Raw genomic sequence first — 20,121 nt, 5'->3', positions numbered from 1 at the left:
CTGGCGGGGGCTACTGCGCATGCACCAGCTGGCCGCGCCGGGGGGCGGGGCGGGCTGAGGCGCCTGCGCGTCCGCGCCCTGCGCATGCGTGCAGCCCGCCGGCCGAGGCGGTGAGGGGAGGCGGCGAGGGGAGGCGGCGGTGGTCCTGCGGGCAGCCATGAGCGGGTTCGGGGCTGCGGCGCCGCCTTCGGGCTCCTCGGCTGTGGCGGGGGCCCGGAACGGCAGCAGCGACAGCCTGGAGAAGATCGACATGTCCCTCGGTGAGGAAGGCGCCTCGGGCCCGCCGCTGTGGGGGAGCGGGTGGAGGGGCGCGGGCTGAACCAAACGCTGGGGCCGAGGGGAGCGGAACGAACCAACAGGCTTTGCCGGCCCCGGCGCGGGCGGAACCAACGGGGGCCGTGGGGAGGCGGCCTGCGCCAAGTCGGGCGGGGGGTGCGGGGGAGCAGGAGCCTACCACAGCTGGAGCGCGGGGGGGCGGGATGAGAAGCTGGCTTCGGGGCCTGTGGGCCCGCCGCGGCGGGGACGGGAGGTGAGGCCCGGCTGTGTCCCCGGGAGCAGCGGGGCTCCCAGGGGCCTGGCCTTGGAGCATCGCCGTCCCTGGCTAAGGAGGAGCCGGATGGGTCCCCTTTGTTCCTTCTGGGTGTCCGGAGCAGGCTGAAGACCGGGGCGCTGCGTGCATTTGGCACCAGCCAGGCCCACGGCGCCCAAGCCTTTTGCTGGGTGGTTCCCGGGAGAGCGTCACAGGACCTCGCCTGGCACTCCTGGTTACAGAGGTGGGCGTTGTGAGGTTGCCACTCGGCTGGCTTTGCCCTTATTTTCTTCTCAGGTTTGGAAGTCGGTAATGGCAAGTCTCCTTTGTAACCCTTTTGCAGTACTTTACCAGTCGGATCAAGCGTGATGTCGTCTCTACCACATAGTTTCCTGTGACAATCAACCCTCTCTCCCTTGGCCTCCCATTGGTTGTGTGTTAATTGCACAGCCTCGTTACACATCTGCAGAGCTGTGTCTCTGGAGTGTGTCTGAGAAACTGACATCTGTGCAATTTCAAAGAGGTATCTCAGAGTAGATCTGGGACTATGCATTGAGTTCCCTTAACAGTTGGGGACACTTATGGTATGTTCCTGGAGTGCACCTTCCAGTTTAGTTTTAGAAAAAAATCAAAAGCCAGCTGGTTTTGTACACTCCAAGGCTGCTCCATGATGCTACCAGAGTGTGGTAGATGGGTACTATCAGGATATTCACTTCAAAAAGCAAAGTCATAATGTGAACTAGAATGTTGGCTGTAGGTTTAGCCTTTGTGGATTTGTACAGTTTTTCCTTCAGTAAATAATCTGGTGGAGTTCTTTGTTTTGGCAATGGAGATAACTCGTTAAATGACATTTAGAGTGAATGTGGAGTAGCATTACAGCATTCATATAAATCTAGTTTTATTTGTAGCACACTGAATCTTTGTTTCCAAGGTTATCAAGGTTAATAGAGTTATTGATTCCGAGTGGCCAGTTGTATTTTCGTATATTCCAATGTTTCTTGGCCAAGTTAATCTTTTGATTAGCCACTACTATGTGTTCTGGACATTGACTAATAGATTGCAAAGGGCTGTTGTGTTGTCGTGGTGATACCTTGTTTAAGAGGCTGTTGTGACCCACATCTGTCGTGATATCAAAAAAATTGATACAACATTAATCTAGGAAAACTTAAAAATCTAGATCTTAATATTCAGTATTTTCTCATACAGTAATACGCTTGGCTTTGTTGCTGGTGTGTTATGTGCAACTCATCTGAAGCTAAGCTTCCAGTTTGATAATGTTCCCAGATTATTCAGCTGTTCTAACTGTGGGTTTGATTTCTGATCTCAGGGCAGGACAGGAGAAAGCTGAGACACACTGAAGCAAACAAATGCGTAAAGTCCCAGATACCCTTCATTTCCCCAAATAAGAGAATAGCTGAAACTTAAGTTCTTCTGTTTAAAAACTTGTAACCCTGTGTGCATCAACAACTAACTTGCTAAAATGGGATTTAAGATGGAGCAGATAAAACTGTGAAGCAAGGAACTGCGGTCTTAGAGTGGTGGGTTTGTATCATGGGTACACAGGAATGGGAGCAGCTATTATGCAGAATTACATATTCTGTTCTAACAGTTTTGAAAGTCTCAGGTTTTGTGGAACATCACTTTACTATTGGTGCTACATTCAAATAATGCTCCTGGTTGAGTGCTGCTGTTGGCAGTGATAGTTACTGCTATTTTGGAGCTGTATACCCTTTTGAAGTGGCTTTGGTTTCCTTTGTTGTATAAAAAAGGATGGTTTGGTAATCCTTGCTCCAGGGATGATCCCTTTGGTAAAGAAGATTCTATAGAAGTCAAACCCTGAGTGACATGTATCAGTATTCCTTATCCTAATAGATTTTTTTCTGAATATTCAATCATTTTTACAGCAATGTAAGGTGATTTTCTCTTAGCATTACTTCAGCACTATACAAAACACTGGATAACAATGCTGTGATTTTTGTTTGGGTTTTGTTAAAATGGTGTTTTCTCTGTTCTGTGCCATCTGAGTCCATTTGAACTCAAATGCAGTAACCTCGTTCCCATCTATCCCTGACTCAAAAAAGGATGTCGACATGTTTGTAGTAGCTCCCCGTTGAAACATAACATTTTTATCTGTTATGCTGTCATGATCTAGATGCAAGAAACAGAATTTGGCACTTTGATTTAAGATCATTAAGCTAACAGTCAAATAAAAGCCTGCCACACATCTGTTGCTTTGCTCTTGTCTCCTGAGCCAGCTATCAGGTCAGTGAAGGAAATCAAACTGGTGTGGTGTGATTTGCACTTGACAGACCTGCTGCTGTTCACTTTTCATCAGCTTATTACCTTACGTGTATTCTTAAGCTGATTAATAATTTGTTCAGCATTGTTGCCCTGGACAATAGGTAAGATGATTTTTTGGATTGCAGATACCTGGGGAGAGAAGTCTTGTTTGCTTTTTTCCTATCATGTCAACCTTGGTGAACATATGAAGATAACTGGTAGGCTGAGTTCTTGCTGTGTGATTTTCCTTAAGTAACTTAGGATGGAAGAGCTAAGTCTTGAACCAGCATTTTGTCTGGAATCTGCAAAGTCTGGGAGTGAGATGGGATTATTTTTTCTTTAATGGTGTATAAAAACTAATGACTCATTCAGTTTAAAATTTAATGCTGGGCGGAATGCCATGATCTTTCAAGCCTCTTGGGTTTTTTGGATGTATGCAACTGCTTCTCTTTTGCTAGGGCGTTGTATTATTAAGCAAGTGCTGTAAGACTAACAGGGACTGGATGTTTTATAGTGATAGTATTTCTGGAACCTTAACTTGTATGTGCTAGCCTTGCAAGGTTAACTGGTCTATTTGCCAAGACTCTTAAGCTGCTAAAGTTTTTTCTTCAGAGCTAGAGTATATCTGCAGCGTGTCAAATTCTTCATTTTTTGTTATTCTTACAGACGATATAATTAAAATGAACAAGAAAGAAGAGAGAAAGCAATATTCCCCTAAAATGAAAAGAGGACTTCAGCAGAATCGAACTCGACAGTTCAGGACACCAGGCTCCAAGTGGGGAATCCAACAGCAGAAAGGTGCCAAACATAATGTGGATTGTGCAGTATCTCTTTTGAGCTGAAATGTAACCTAATGGAATGTATGGATTGATACAGTCAGTTCAGGTGTCTTTCAAATATTGTTATGTGTAGTTTTGATTATAATTTGATTCTTTTTGATCCAATTATGTTTGGTTTTGTTTCTGGTTCAGTGTGAGAAAGTTACTGACATAGGAGCTTAGCTGCTTGAGGGACGTTAAGTCAAGGAAGAATTTACTTACTGATTTTTTTTAAAAAAATTATTTTTAGAAATTGTGTTGATACTTTATCCCTTCTCAGAGATGGATAGAAAGAGTGCTTATATCAAAGCCTGTATATTAGGAAATGGGGAGGCCTTGCCAGAGCTCAGGGCTTTGTGCAAAAGATCCAGCATATTTATATTTGCTAGGTAGAATTCTCGTAGTAGGCCTTCCCAAAATAGCTGTTTCTACAGACTGTAATGCTGGTTCTGGGATATATAAATGGATAGTGCAGAGTGTCTGCGTTGGCTTTTCTTGTTAAGAGCTTGGGACACAAAGGAAGTACTGTGTCAGCCGCCTTAGCCAATATTTTTACAGTGGAATACAAAAGGGTGGGGAAAAAAATCATATAGACAGGGAGCGAGAGAAGTGCACAGTAACAGCTTTACTTGCAGGTTCCCCGAGTTAACTGTCATCAGGTTTTTTGTGATAAACAAGGGTCATATTCTAAAATGATTCACAGGTTTTAGTCCAGTACTTGGCCAGCGCCTCTTTGAAGTATAGGCTGGTTTTGCTTACATTTAATTTTGAAAAGTACTTTTTGGCACTGGATGATCAAAACATAGAAAAGTACTGTCTAATCAGAAAGCTTACTTCAAAACAAGCTAATTAGGTGTTTAAGTTAACACATGCAATTTGTTGTTTAGTAGCATTCATTTAAAATGAATACACATCTGTCTGGTGTATTCACAGTGATCCCATTCTATTCTTTGTTTTGCTTCGTGTTTGTTGTAGCAGCAGCTGGTTGTTAGCACCTTAGAGTAAATGTCTTTGGGGATCAGTGGAATGTCCTGTTGCTCAGGGCTCAGAGGAGTTTTGCTTTTTATACAGGCCAACATAGCAGTGTTACTTGTGCATCAATTGGTGACAGTGCATCAGTCAGCCCAAGTATAAGAATATTGGTGTAGGTGAAGAGTAAGTGAATTTAAGTTGTAGATTGTCAAACATGTAGGCTTCTATTTATGACCACTGTTGTCAAATGCAATTGTTTATGATCTAAAGGGCACAAAAGAAGCAAGTATTAGAATTTAAAATTTTAGGAGAAAACTGAGCTGCAAATATAAAACTCTAAAGACGACCGTCTTGGCAGCTATTTTCCTTCCATGGAACCCTCCCTCGTTGCTTGCCCTTGTTCTAGGAAAAAGCAAAAAATTTTTTGTAAAATGGGCTTGCGGCATGTTGAAACATTGTGAATAGCTTTAACTGCTCCTTCCTATACAACTCCACACATTTTCTGCTGTTGAAAGCAAACCTCTTTTATATTGTTTTTTGAGCAGAAGATATATTTAATTATTCTGAGCATTCTGCTTATTAGTAGCTTATGACCAACAGATTTATTGCTGCTTTGTTGCCATTGAAGTTACTCTGATAAGTTGCAAATTCTCAGTTGTTTATGGACAGCTACAGAAACCACAAATGATCAACAGAATTCAATTCTTTGCGGTTTTAGAAATGGCTGCCAAACTCTGGAAAGAAGCTAGGAACTTGAGCTAGTACTCTTTTAAGCATTCGGGGGGAGAAACAGAGAGAAGAATATGGTTCTTTAAATAAAAGTTTTCCTTGGTGATACACAGAATGCAACTGCACAAAACCCTGTGCAGCCTGAGCTAACTTTGAAGTTGTCATTTTTTTGAGCAAAGATTGGTCCACAGAGCTCGTAAGGTCCCTTTCAGCCTAAGTAACCCTGTTTCTCAGCTTTTCTCTTTGAAAAGATTATTTGCTAACCACCCACAAAATGTGGGTACATAGCAGTTTCTCCATGGCAAATTTATCTAAGCTGTGTTTTGGTCCATAGCGTACTTCATGTGGTGGCTCCTGCCTCATGAAAAAACACAGATTTATTATCGATGCTATGAAGTCAGATATGTCAAAATTAATGTGTCTGTTGCTATAGCGCTGACTCCTTAGTCTTAAATTTATCTTGCAGTCTGAGGTTGTAGAGGGGATGATACTCGGGGGTAAAACTGAAACATGGTTGTTATTCATAGTGTGAGGCTAAGTGGCTCCAGACAGGGTTAACCAGACCCTTGTAACTGGAGATCTGAGATGTTTATACTACAGACCTCAGACTTAAAAACCTTTTATATTCAAAGGCTGCTTTCCATTCTATTTCATGCAGACTGCCATGCCGACTTCTAATTGAAAACACTTTAAATGTGATGTAATTCATATGCTGTTTAATATGGTGGTGTGGGCCAATTGCTATGTTCTTTTTTCTTAAGTCATGTCTTGGGAACCACTGATCTAAATAAATAAGCTTTGAAGTTGCTTTTGTTCTTTTTTTTAATAAAACTGGTAATTTAAAGTTTGCTGAATGGGTAGAGAGCTGGGGGTTTATTTTGGTTTGGTTTTGTATTATTCAGTGCTTGGTGAAGTTCCATTTCGGAGTATTTTGGTAGTTTTCTATGCCAGAATTAAGTTGTCCCTGTAGACATGTTAGCAGCAGAAATTAATGCAATGAACTAGAGCAAAACTGTGATCTATACGAGGAGCTGATTATTGTTGTGCTAGGGCTTGGGCCAGACCTGCTAAAATAACTGAATGACCAAATTGTCTTAAAAAGTATAGTGATAGGTTCTGCTCTAAGGCTTGAAGCCTGCAGCCAAATAACTTGGATTGCCTGCATAGCATCTTAAAGCAGTAAGCTTTTTCTTTGAATAATAATTGTTGAACTTCTCATGCTTGTTGCAGGTTATGGTAAAAATCGTTTGGGACGGAGGAAGAAGATAGCAGGGAAGAAGCGTTCTTATGGAGTTATAACCGGCTTGGCAGCCAAGAAAGCAGTGGGTTCACACAAAGGAATTAGTCCCCTGAACAGGCAACCACTTAGTGAGAAGGTAATTAATGCAGTTCTAGTGGTTTATGTAAGAACAGATTAAAAAAAATTAAATACAATGGCTTCAGCACAGTGTTACTGCAATATAAAATGGAAACATCTGGTACAGCCTTTTATTAAATTAGGGATGTGTTAGCTGAGTTCTTGTTTGTTAGAGGGGTGGTTAATGACTAGGTTGAAAGTTGTTTTAACACTTAATTGGGTTGCAAGTGATGAAAATTGAAGTACAGAAGTGTGTTCTGTGCAAGCATGGAGATAGTAACTGTATTTTTACAAGAAAAGCTCACTTATTAGGATGTCTTGTATTTGCATTGCTTCGTTACAAACCAGTGATTCAGCCAGCATCCAGACCTTAAGCATGTACAAAAATGGAAGCTTTTGTAAAATACTTAACTCCATCAGTAGGCTCCCTCTTCTGTACTCCTCCAGTGTATTGTCTACTCAATCTCATTCAGTATTGTAGGATGGGGATTGCTTTTGGATTTGTGAAGAATAATTTTAAAGATGTGTGAAGCATGTATTTTGTCAGTTTAGGGAGATATAATAACCAAAAAGTAACTGCTAAGCTCTTGGGTTTTGTTTTTGGTGGGGTTTTTTGGTGGGGGCCGGGGGATGGGGGGGGGAGGGTAGCCTGGAAAGGAGGGGAATATATATAACTCATGCAAGTGTAGAAGTTATTTTCAAATTATACTAGACTGTGAAAGGTAGGCAAAGCCAAATGTATTCTCTATGCAGTTTGTAAATTGGAATTGAAGGAAAAGTGTTTGTGCACAGTATACATATATGCTATGTATGTTTACTGTTTTTTAAGAATGCACAGAGGAATTACCCTGTTTTGAAAAAGAAAACAAACCTGCAGAGACAATCTGAAATGCAGAGAAAACAAGCTCCAGCCCTTAGGAGGCCTGCCCCACTAAATAGAAGGTAAAATACCAACTCTGCTTTCTGAACTGTTCTTGACAACTTTCCAGTGAGCCTTATTTGATGGGACTGAGTCCAGGAGAAGATGGTAGGTACTAGCAGTAGTGACACATTCAAGACCATCATGTGTATGAAGTTCTACAGATTTGGAAGCCAAGCACAGAACAAATGTGGTCTCAATACAAAGCCAGATATTTATTACCATGTAGAGCACTCTGTTTGTGAGCACCTGGTATTCTGCCTTCGTTTAAATCGTAGGCAGCCTATATGGAAATGGCCAATCTGGATTTTGGTAGCTTTGAAATAAAAGCCATGGGTTTCTGAACTTTCTACATAAAATGCCTTTGTAGAAGCTGGTGCCATCTTCAGTTTCATGGAAGCTATTGCATGTTTTATTTGTGCTGGAATTAACATGCCTGTTTTAAACTGCATCTTAACTGGTGTCCGTGATGAAAATTCTTACTATGTGACTATTGTAGAAAGTGTAAGCAAACTTTCTTTATACATACCAAGACTTGTTTTACTTTAATCGGCAACATTTAAAGTGCTGGAGGATACTGAGTGAAGTAAAAAGCAGAGTTAATGACCATACTGTCCTGTGAAGTACGAGTGTTACGCTTCCAAGTAACATAAGTGATTTCTCCATTTGAGTAATGTGATTTTTTCCTAGTAGATGAGCAGCTTATTGCAACTGAAATGTTCAGCCTCAAAGAGGCAACGTTGCAGATGTCCTTAGGGATGTAGTGGGCTCTAGCCTGCCTTCTGTCATAGTCTCTCTAAGATGTTATCTTTGGAGCCTTTGATAACTATACTTTAATAAATATTACAGGAATAACATGCCATCCACTTTTGCCAGAATTGGAAACAAACTAAATCAGCAGAAAGACACTCGTCAAGCAACTTTCCTGTTCAGAAGGGGCCTGAAGGTAATAAAAATCACTGAAAACAACAACAAAATTGTGCCATAGGTTCTAAGCTAACCTATAACTCTGATATTAATGAATCAACTCTGAGTATCAGAGCTGAGTAGAAACTTTAGGTGGACTGGGAAATAGGCACGGGTTCTTCTAGGCGAATGTACTTGTCCTTTTCAGTTACTGTAACCTATTGAGTCTTGCTTCCTGTTCCAGTGTAGCCGGACTGTTCAGAGGGGCATGGATCTTGTCAGAATGTTTGACGGTAGTTGCCACGTATTAATTTTTCCTTTTAAAAGTAAATGTTGGAAAGCACTGTACAGCTTGCAAAAGTTACCTTTGGGTGAAGGTTAGAGCAGAAATGTGTTTTAGAATCTGATTATGGGGTGGTTTGGGTTTTTTTTAAACTTTTTTTGGGGTGTGTGTATATATTCTAGTTATTTAAGTTATTATTTTAGTTACCTAAGTATTTTTTAGTTGTTTTGAGTAAGATAAAGAGAATAGAGAGTGTGCAGTGCATGATAAGGGGTGTTCTCAGTTTTCATTTGTACCCACATTCTATGTCTGCCATTGTTGTGAATGTAAGTAGCTGTTGTGTTCCATCCACGTGGATTGTGGAATTACGGACAGGATCAGGAGGGAGAAAACCAAAACCAAAGTCCTCTAAAACAGTAGTGAGGCTTAGTAGCGTATTGGATATTATGTATGTTAACATTCATCAGGTTAGGAACTAGCCTGGTTTTTCTTGCTGGCCTGATAACATTTTGGTGTACCTTGGTAAAGTGTATGTTTGCTGACATGGTCCTCAAAAATGTTTCCATCTATTGGTTAAGTTACTGTCATTGACAATTTTTAAATCATTTTGTGTTCTTAAAGTAATTTTTTCCCAATGTCTTACAAAGGTAGTTGTATAGCTATCTTTGAAGTCTCTGAAAGTACAGCCCCATTCGTGCAGAGCATACAAACAGCTTTAAATTTCTGTTTTTTTAACTGCTATATTTCCAGCTGCTACAATGGGAATTGAAGCAGTATTCAAATCCAGTGTCTGTATTGATGTGTTTTCAGGTGCAGGCCCAAGTGCAGTCAACAGATGATCTTGATAATCAGACAGTAAAGAGAACTCGTCAGTAAGTATTTAATTTGGAAAACTTCAATTTGGTTACTCATGATTCTTGTTTTAGCTGTGGCTTCCTGGCTATGATAATTGAATGGGGTTTTCCCCCCCCTGCAGGCATCAGCTGAGTGACAGTGAAAATTATCTTCTGATTTAACCAGGAGGACTTTGTATAAGATGCTTGCAGGAATGAGGGGGAAGGTGGTAGCTTCAGAGGATCAGACTAATCTCTACCACTTGTGAATACTGCATAGACTGGAAAAAAAATTCAAATGTCAGTGTTCTCCTGAGCTCTTGAAGTAATTTCTATTTTATTTAAAAAAAATAAATATATATATATAAGCCTATGGAGCAGTTTGGAAGTAAACAAGGCACGCCACAAGGTAGATACTTGGCTTTCCGCCCACGTATTCTTCCCATATCATTCTGTGCCTGTTAGGCTCTTAGCCTGTTGTGTTACTAACAAACAAGTTGCCGAGTTGTGTTACTAGCAGCATATGCCACAGACCTGCAGTCTGCCACCTCTGGTTTGCTGTGAGGACCATTATGGCCCCATCTGTGACAAGGAAACCGAATGTTCTAAAGAAGTGAACATCTCAACCAGTGCTGTAGTTCTGGTACACCCTGCCAGCATGTGATGTAGCACTGACCTGAATAGGTTTAGATAATGTAAAAAAATACAAGAATCAATAACCAAGCTTCTTGTAGATTGTTTGACTGCTTGTGGTGTTCATACTGGCCTATATTCTGAAAGCTTGTACATTCTTTACTAGCCAACATTTTGGACACACATTTAAAGGTATTGAAACTTCTGCCACATTTTTGTAAGTGATTTCTGTGTTTTCAAACTAGATGGCGAACTTCTACCACAAGTGGAGGGATTCTGACTGTGTCTATTGACAACCCAGGAGCAATCATAACCCCAGTGTGAGTTTTCAGAAAAGTTCTGAAATGTTCTTAAGTAACTGAAATCACTGTTCTGAGCCGTTTAGTAAGTTCCTTGCAGATAGTATTTCAGGTGATCTGAAGGTCACAGCTTTTTGCGAAGATTTCTAAACCTGCCCCGTTTCCGAGCTATATTTGTATTAACATCACAGCTGGATTTCACAAGGCATGTCCCAGTTGGGGGCTTGTTGTGGTGTATAAAGTTGAAGAGTGGTGGGCTGATAGATTTTCATCTTGCCTGCCTTTCCCAAATCACTGTATTGCAGCTCTTTTCCTTCTCTATCTGAATGAAAATGAATGAACTTCTAGTTGATGAGTGATGGTAATAGTTCCTCCCTGATTCATAAAGATATTGCTGGAGTTGTGATTAAAGAAAGCATTGCTTTATTTGTCTTTGGGAAATTGATGGTACTGTTGTTTCTTGAGGTGTTTTATTTTAAAAATCTCTTGAGTAGCTCTTTCATTAGTAGCATTTTACCTATAAGGAAGACTACCAATTGTTATTTTTTGTATTTGTGGGAATAATTAACCGCAAATGATGCGTTTGTCAGTAGGAGAGAGAAAAGATAAGATGGCTTCCGGCCGGGACACTTGCTGTCTGAAAACAATTACAAATGGTACCCTTTATAGTTCTGCTTGACTTTTACCTTCTCGAATTTGTGCCTTCCAGCTATTCATCCAGCCTGATCAAATGGCTTGATGAAACATTCATAATGCTATCTGCATTAAGGCTTTATTGCATAAAACATATATTCACTGTGTCCTTTGTAATATTCTTCTTTCACAGTTCCCAGAAATTACGATTAACTCGTACTCCTGTGCCACCATTTCTGATGAAGAGGGACCAATCTGAAGAGAAGAAGATTCCTAAAGGGGTTCCATTGCAGTTTGATATCAATAGTGTTGGCAAACAGGTAAATGCAGTTTCTTTCCTTAACTGTGGAAGTAATTCCAAGACAGATAAAAGCCAGTGAGCCAGGCACTTTCCTCCTAGGCTCACTAGTGACAGAAAGAGGGACCTAGTGTCTACTTCTTGTTTCCACTTCTGGTTCTTCCATTAACTTGCTATGTAACTTCAAGCAAGTACCTAAACTCACTGTTCCTGTTCTTCTACTTCATGTCCTGCATGCTGACATGCTTTAAATGGGATGTAAAATGTTGACTATTTCTGAAAGCCTTCTGATGTTCCTGCTGTGCTTGAATCAACAACCGTGTATAATTCAGGGATGAGCTTCTTGCAGTTGTGTAATGTGCATGGAACCCTGACAGCTGAATTTATAAGGCAACTTTTGCTATGCATCTAGGAAAAAAAGTTAAATGTGATGATGTAAAGGCTTGAAAGATGAGCAATTTTTCATAAGTTTCATGAAGGCAGGCAATTTGGTGCAGGAATCTTGGTGCTGTCATTGAAGGAGTTCTCTTATAATCAGCTCCTTACTACCAGCTGTAGAAAACTACATGAGGTCAGGGTGTCAGTCCGGATTTGTTCCTTCCATGAATAAGCAGTATGTCAAAAATAGTCTGCTACTGTATTGTGAAAATAGTTGAACTTTTGGACTAGATTCGAGTCTAGTGCCTCAACTGGATGGACTGGAAAGCAACCTGCATTAACATGGTTAGAATGCTGCATTTGTTGAAGTTGCATAGAACCTGTGTGGGGGAAATGAGTGTAGTGAAAGCTCCCTTTTTCAGTCCGTCCTCAGTTCAACTTACAATATTTTGAGTAGACTTTCAGTTTTGACATTGTACATTGTGTACCATGTATTCTTAACAAATTCTGAGAAATGCTAGCTCTTGATGTATAGTCCCATCTGATTTTTTAAATGATGCAGGAAATAATGAAATCAAATCAAACTTCATTTTTTGGGGTTTTTTTGTTTGTTTGTAAATCAAAGTAAGGCAATTAAGAATTCAAGTGATGATATAAAATGAGGAAAAAATTATTCTTGTCTCTGTTACCTTGATTACATTAACCTAACATCTTTTAAGTTTATGGTTAAAAGACTTTATTTTTCAGACAGGGATGACATTGAACGAACGTTTTGGGATCCTGAAGGAACAAAGAACAGCACTGTCGCAGAACAAAGGAAGCCGTTTTGTAACAGTGGGTTAACCTGACAGATGGACTTGAGCACTGATCCCACCTACCTAAGAAACTGAGATAAAAGTGGGCAAAAGAACACAGCATATGTCACTGAAATTCTCTAGACTTTTTGCTAAAATGGTGGCAGAACTATCTCTCTTTATTACTTTTACTTCAAATGGTAAAAGATACGATGCCCTGAGGGGGGAAAGTGGGGAAACTGATCTGCTGGAGTGGCACCATCACCTGGTTGGAAAAGATTACACGGCCCAGCTGATGACAAACACAGGTTTTGGTTCATCTTGCAAACATGAATTTTAAAAGTTTTGGGCTTGGGGTTTTCTTGTTGGGGTTTTTTTTTTTGTTTTATTTAGGAGTGCTCAGTATCAGTTCTTTGACCCCTCTGTTATGGTAAAGATTGTGTAACTGTTTCATTACAAACCCCATTTTAGGGTTTTTTAGGGACTGGCTATGAACTTTCCTTTGGACTGCAGTTTGGCACAGAGCCTCAGTCCCTGAATACTTTGGTAGTGATGTAGCAGCATTTTTCATGGGAGCATTGGTTGTACTTCTTTGTGCTTTTGAAGTTCAATTTTTTTTCCTTTCTTGAAAACTTAATGTTTTGCATCCTCACTTTTTCATAAATAAAGCTATTAGTTGAGACCCAAAATATATAAAGGGGATGGGGACTATTGTACTCTTATCCTTAAAAGTTTCTAGATCATATTGGAGGAATACTGCACAGGCAGTGTGAGAGTAATTTATATTACAATTAGCTCAAGTTCATCTTCCTCCTCTGCAAATGGGGTATGCCTGTCTCCTATTTTTTCTTTAAACTTTTGCTTTCTATTTGTTTTTTAAGTTGTTTTTTTCCACAAACTTAATGCAATAACTTCATATTTTTGAGTAATTTCATAGGAATAAATGCAACAGTTTACAGGGAAGTCAGTGGTATGGTAGAGTTCCTTACCCTCCCAGACAGAATTGTTATCTTTCATACCTTGCCCCAGAGGGTTTTCTCTGGCTCTTAGAAATAGCCAGAGGCAGGCAATCTAATGGCACTTGTTTGTATATACCAAAGAGAGTAAAGATGTGAAGCTCATCAGAAGTGGTCAGACATCTTGAAATTGGCTGAAAGTAGGGAACATTGCTGGAGGAAAAAGCCCTCAGTTTGCCAGTATGTGTAAGGCATTAAGCAAGAGCATGTAGTCACTTGCTTTAAGCTTAGTTTTGTGCCTCAGAATCTGCAGGATGGTAACAACTGAAACATCCTCAGCGTCTATTTTTATGATCCCTAAAACTGAGGCACCTGTTCAGAATTGCTTCCAGACCAAGAACTGATGAACTTAACACTGTTCTATAGCAATGAGATTTAGGTGCAGTTAGGTTGATTGGCTTGCTGCATCCAGAAATGTTTATGGTCTTTGAAGTAGGTTTAATTCCTTTTATTGTTCTTGAAGAATTTACATTTGACTTCTTACAGAGGTGGTTTCCTTGCATTTTTATCTCAAATTCCAAGTTAACTAGCATTTACCAGGAACTTCAACGTTGAAGAGCATTTGACAGTAGAAGGGCTTTTGTTTGTACAGCAGTTTTAAAGTCAGAGTGCATCCTGATGCTATATAGTACTTAAACCCTTATTTTTAATGTTGAAAGATATACCTTAGCAGAAACAAACTAAACGTAATGGTGTTAAGAGATTTTTCTTAATTACTAGTAGGATTTTTTTTTTTTTTAAAATGTCCCACTGTTAGAATTTGAGTAGATAAAGTGGTGTCAGTCACCTTATTTCAGTGTATACATTTTCCATGTGCCAGGATGCAACAAAAAAAAATCTTTTGCATCAGCACAGATGCAAAACATTGATGCAATGCATCAAAAAATGCTAGTTTGTATTTAATGAGAAGATGCTTTACACTGTACCTTTTGGTATTTTTTGGAGAAGTTATTACATTTGATCTATTCTGAAGCTGTTAATTTTTCTTTTTTTTTTTTTTAATAAAAAGTTACAGTTTCATACTGTCTTGTTCCTGTTATAACCACCTGGGCGATACATCGGTTATGTGATTTTCTGGTATCCTTCAAGGGCTTCTTAATTATTCAATTCTTATTAAGCCGCTATTTGGTATATTGTTTGGAACATTTAATTCAAAGAGGGCTTGCATTCATTGCCCAGCTTAATAGCCTGAAAATTGAGCACCGTATAAGCTCACTTGCATTTAAATGTGTCAGCTATGAACCTATTTTTCAGTAGCACCGTCTAATTTAGTGGATTGGCGTGATTATAGTACCAGCTCCCTTAATCTTCAGCCCAAGCACTGGTTTTCGTGTTGCTGGAGCATGTCTTGCTAGCAAGAAGTCGCTGCCTGGCGTTGCAGGATCAGCGGGAACGCCCTGACGGGCTGCCACAGTCACGACGGTGAGCGCGGTGCTGGCCGGAGGCTCCGGTAAGCAGTGCAAGTGCTGCTGTTCATTGATGGTGCAGGAAAAAATTACAGCCTGTAGGTACCAGTGGTAAGGTGGTGCCTACAGCCCTTGTTCTCCCTCGCCAGCTTCAGGCAGCCTGCGGACACGCTACAGTTGCAGCGTGAGCAGCAGGCCGGCGCTTTCCCGGAGCAAGGTGGGCATTTATTCGGACGCTGCAACGAGTGCGACTCCTTAAGGATTGATGACATCGAGGAAAAGACACGGAGCAGTTGGTACTTTTCCCTCCTGGCTCCCGTGGCCCGTTGTGCGGCAGCCGGCGGGGCGTCGCCCCCCCCCCGGGCGCCTACGCTTCCGGAGCTCGGAAAGCGTGCCGGCACCACCGCCGTGGCCGGGGGCAGGCGGGCCCCCTCGCACGCCAGGTTACCCCAGGCGAATGGAAAAATGACGCCCCAAAAGAGCTGATTTCGGGTTATTTTGACGAGGCGCCGCGCGTCCCCCCCGCCCCCCGCCCGGAGACGGGCGGCTCGGCTGCGCGCGCGCCCTGTCACGGGTGGCGCATGCGCGCGCCCTGCCCTGCCCGGGGCTTTCCCGCGCCTGCGCAGGGGCGCGCGAAGCCGGAGCGGCGGCGGGCGGCGGGCGGCGGCGGCCAGGGGAAATGGCGGCCGCGGTGCTGGCGGCGCCGGAGGGCGGCTCTGCCGTGATGCCAGCGGGGAACGCGGCGGCTTGTTCTCCGCCACCCGGCCCTTCAGGCCCGGGTTCGTGGAGCCGCTCCCTGGATCGAGCCTTAGAAGAAGCGGCGGCCAGCGGTACCCTCAGCTTGAGCGGCAGGAAGCTCCGGGACTACCCGCGGGCCAGCGCCGCCAACCACGACCTCAGCGACACCACCCAGGCCGGTGAGGGACGCGGCGCCGGGGGGCGGGGGGGCCGGCGCAGCGGGGAAAAGAAGGATAGGGGGAGAAGGGGAGACGACTGGCCCTGCCTTGCCCTCGTAAGTGCCTCGGGGCTGGGGGCAGCCGGTGTGGCGGGCCCTGGCAGCTCCCCATCGCGGGGCGGGGGGGTGGGGGGTGGCTGTTCTCCCCCCGCCGAGAGTGAAGCTGAGATCAGTTTGCTGCCTCCTCAGTAACTTGAAGCTGGATGCGCGAGGAGGAGAAATTTCCTCAGTGGATGTTGGGGGGGGTGGAGCCCCCCTCATTCTCTTGAGGGGTGTGGGGGGGATTCCCTCAGCGGTGGCGGTGCCCGCAGGACTCACTGGGGCCGCTTCTCCCTCACGTTCCGGCCGCCCCCCTCCGCCCTTCCTCCCCCGGCCCGCGGCGGGACGGGGAGCCGGGGCAGGGCTCTCCGCCCTTCTCGGCCCCGTGAGATCGCTCCCTTCGTTGAGTTTTTTTTCTTTGTCGTCTCTACTCTAGAGGTGTTTCCCTTCTTGGAGGCGGTTTTAAAACGAGTGATGAGGCTTTTCTCAGTACTGCTGCGGTTTTAGCCAGGCATGTTCTTGTTATGATGTATGTCTGTGTGAGGGTGTGTGTGTTTATACCCATCTATACGCGCCCTTGCCATCTCTCCCCATGTGGTGTTGGCAGGGGCAAACAACTTTCCAAGAAGGGCTGTCAGGTGTGCATGTGCCAAAGACAACTGTTTCTTCTGCTCTTATGCTTCTATTATGGTTATGACACCCATAAGCAAAATATGAAAGCTACTGTTAACAGAGTGATGTCCTTTTTTTTTTTTTTTCTCCTGTATGATACAGATAAAAAGATTAAGGATTTTTAAGAAATATTTTACAAGGTGTAGTAAGCAATAGTTTTTTTCCCCCTCTGCTCCTCAAATATGCACATAGCAGTAGATTAAAAAGATATACTTTCCTTGTAAGCACTTGATGATAAGCAAAACCATGTTGGCAGAGTATGTTTACATATTACTGTATTGAGTACAGAGATGAGACTTGGGAAATGAGAGTTTGTGCAGGATGTAGGATGTACATTGTATAGAGCAAATCTAGTTTATGTTTGTTTTGATTGTCTAGTTGTGTGAAGTAGGAGTAGTTTTAAAAGATGTCAACACGCTATTTGTTTAGCTTTGATTGCTTTCTATGCAGTCATTTAGATTTTCTAGTGTTTTGAGTTGTAGCTTAAGAAACTTAAACTCCAAATGTCACGTTTTTTAAAGTTACCATGTTTGTTAGTTTGTTGATACACTCTCAGTGAAGTAATTCACAATGGAGCCTCCTTTAAAATTGTCTGACTTCATACTCTGTCCTGTAACAACCTATTTCTGCAAAAATCTGTCATTAATAGAAAAATATATATAAAAAACCCAAACCAACCACTGACCAAACCTTGAGGCACTTGAGGCAGCCGTTTGGTTGACTTGACACATCTATAAATAAAAATGCTTCTTGTTAGGGTATAAAATTTTTTTTGTTCAAAGGGTTTTCTGCAAATGCAGTTGCACAATGTATGTGTAGTGGGCTGATCTGTAAGCAAATGCAGAACACGCATTTGTGAGGGATTTGGTTTTTTGTTTATACTACTATTCATTTACTGTACTCTTAAACAATTTGTGGGAATTCTTGTTTCCACCGAGGTTCCCATCTATTGTGATGACTATTTACATTGTAGTTGTTCAAGAAGCATTAAATGCTAATAAGCGGCAGTGCATACCATACACTTTTGTGCATTTATCATCACAATGAACCTTAGAAAAAAGCTGGAGCTGTTCTTAAGTTGTAAGAAGCAAAGCTTATGGGGTGGATGGGGGATGGAGACATTTTGTTTAAATTCTCTGTTTTGAAGGCTGCTGTGAATAACTTCTTCTTGTGCCTTTAGTGTGGTCCGTTCTATGATTTTCTGTTTTGAATAAGGCTGAACAGTGGAGAAAAATCTGTGCAGCCGTTTCTTACCTCCAGTTTTTAGTTAAGCACTCAGCTACAAGTTTAATCCGCTTCTTTCCAACATGTCAGTTTTTTTCTTGTGAACCTTCCAATCCTTTTGTATGGGAATAGCCACAAATAATACAGTATTATGTATATGTGTTTAAGTGTTTGCAACACCTAACAATAAATACTTTTAATAACTGCCTAGACCGTAGACTCCCAAGTGCCTTCCTGCATGCTGTGCTGCAAAGATTCAAAGCACATCAGGTGGGGCATGTCTGTGTGGAGTTTCTTTTATGAAAATCATTGGAATTCCACCCAAAGTATAAACTGAAGACAAGACAATGTATATGCAAACCTTACTCCTTTTTATGTTCCAGAATAGACACCTCTTTAGTGTGGATCATGTTATACTGGTATAGCTCATTCCTATTGTAGTAATAAAACTAATTGCGTGTCACTGTAACTGCATCAATGCTAAAGAGGTGGGAATGCGGCACATCCCTTATTAATACAACTACACTTCTAGAAAACCAGCACCTAGCATAGCCTTAAGCCTTAACAGAATCACTGGCCTTGCCTGGAAGCTGCTGTTAACACAGATGAACCAGCAAAGCGGGTCAGGAGGAACAGGGTATTAGAGATTAGATGCCTGATCAAGTTTAGTTGGGTGCTCTGTGCAGATTTTGAGGTTGATGGTGGGTGAGGGGAGAATCCCTTTAAGTAGATGTCAGTCGTAAGGTACATTTTCAAACATTAAATCAATGGGAAGATCACATTCATTGGATTTTTTATGGGTTCAGAGTTGACAGTAATACTAACCATGGTGCTCAAGCTGTAATAGCTTCTAGGTACCATTCTTAACCACTCACTAAACAATCATCAGAGCTGAGTTTCTGGCAGGTGTAACTTAACTGGAAAAATACTTGATAAACAGATAACAGAATATCTCAAGTTGGAAGGGACCCATAAAGACCATTGAGTCTAACTCCCAGCTTCTTGCAGGACTACCTAAAACTAAACTATATGACCAGATCAGGTTTGCTGTGTTTTTATTTTGGAAGTTAATATAATATTTCTGTTAGGCATCAGTGAAAAAATTAAGTTCCTTGTTAATCATTTGCCTCAGTCACTAAACTTTTCACTGGAAAGTGAATTCTCTAGTAATGTCAGAGCCTCATCTGCTTCTGGGCACTGCTGTTTTCCAGGTGGTGAAGACCCACAGGCAGCTTTTTAAACCAAAGTCAGTGCTTAAGGTTGTTCTCAGAACGGAGCAGGTAACTTCAGCAGGCATTGAAGTAACAGTAAGTTCCTGGTTGTTTTGTACTTCAACTGGAATTAAGATCATGTAATATAAAATCAAATTGAAGATGGGTGGTCTATGCTTGAGATCTTTGAATTGGATTAGCAGGAAGGTAGCTCCCCACAGTGTGTGATGCAGTAGTCCATCTAATGTTCCTGTACATGTGGGGTGGCTCATGTACAAGAAAAGCAGCATAATAATAACTTAGATACTGAAAGAGGGGAAGGCAGCTGTTCTTTATGCTCATTCTTACAACTTAATTGGAATTTTAGGAAGTGACTCAAGCTTTACAAAGTTCATTGATGATGAATAGTGAGAAGCTTCTTCATTAACAAAGCAAGGATGTACTCTTTTTTTCTTTCGTACTCTTTTCATTTAACATGCATTATCTATCCACATTTTATCTGGGTTTACTTACAACCCATTTGTTTATTCCACTCTTGTTCTTGACCAGGGAGTAGAAAAATGAAGGGCTATAAACCATCTAAGTTAAATATGAAAGGAAGCACGGTTGCATTTTGCCAGTGTTAATGTAGACTCTGATGTCATTATTTGACAGCTTTCCCAGTGGCCTAAAGCATACATTGAGCAGAAAAGTTATTTGTCAAATCCTCTATGACAGCTGTAATTACCTAAACCACTCATTGTCTCTATTTTTAAAGGGGAAGATGGGAACATGTGGGTTTAAGCAATAAAAGAAATGGCAGTTGTATGGAAATCAACTAGAAAGATGATTACATGCAGTGTACTATGTCTTGTTTCTGGAATATATTAATAGTGAAAAAGGATAGTAAGACTCAAAGGAAGAAAAAAAAATGGTCTGCTACTACCTTTTGAATGAC

General features: G+C 41.7%; 2 protein-coding genes across 19 annotated transcripts in view; both read left to right on the top strand.

The window, feature by feature from the left end:
* Positions 1 to 84: 84 nt before the first annotated feature.
* Positions 85 to 14,411, top strand: FYTTD1 (forty-two-three domain containing 1). 3 transcript variants are annotated; one of them, XM_056359217.1, is made up of 10 exons: positions 85 to 260; positions 2,956 to 3,027; positions 3,476 to 3,607; positions 6,559 to 6,704; positions 7,515 to 7,627; positions 8,454 to 8,550; positions 9,604 to 9,665; positions 10,505 to 10,579; positions 11,385 to 11,511; positions 12,619 to 14,411. In XM_056359217.1, the coding sequence occupies exons 1-10, from the start codon at positions 158 to 160 to the stop codon at positions 12,622 to 12,624; spliced, it is 933 nt and encodes a 310-aa protein (XP_056215192.1). In that variant the 5' UTR covers positions 85 to 157; the 3' UTR covers positions 12,625 to 14,411. The 3 variants fall into 3 exon arrangements, with proteins under 3 accessions (XP_056215192.1, XP_056215190.1, XP_056215191.1); XM_056359215.1 differs by having other exon boundaries at positions 87 to 260; positions 12,615 to 14,411; XM_056359216.1 differs by lacking the exon at positions 2,956 to 3,027 and having other exon boundaries at positions 89 to 260; positions 12,615 to 14,411.
* A 1,299-nt stretch (positions 14,412 to 15,710) lies between these two features.
* LRCH3 (leucine rich repeats and calponin homology domain containing 3) overlaps positions 15,711 to 20,121 on the top strand; it is a 68,360-nt gene continuing 63,949 nt past the window's right edge. For 11 of the 16 annotated variants that reach the window (XM_056358265.1, XM_056358272.1, XM_056358270.1 and 8 more), the window contains exon 1: positions 15,712 to 16,000. In XM_056358265.1, coding sequence (XP_056214240.1) covers positions 15,763 to 16,000 — 238 coding nt within the window. In that variant the 5' untranslated portion in view covers positions 15,712 to 15,762. Of the gene's footprint in view, positions 16,001 to 20,121 lie in introns of all 16 variants that reach the window. The other 5 variants (XM_056358267.1, XM_056358259.1, XM_056358271.1 and 2 more) reach the window with 2 other exon arrangements.

The sequence above is a fragment of the Falco biarmicus genome, chromosome 13, assembly GCF_023638135.1.
Source record: "Falco biarmicus isolate bFalBia1 chromosome 13, bFalBia1.pri, whole genome shotgun sequence".
NCBI lineage: Eukaryota > Metazoa > Chordata > Aves > Falconiformes > Falconidae > Falco > Falco biarmicus.
The sequence above is the reverse complement of the archived record's forward strand: the minus strand, read 5'-3'. Positions and strand labels throughout refer to the sequence as shown.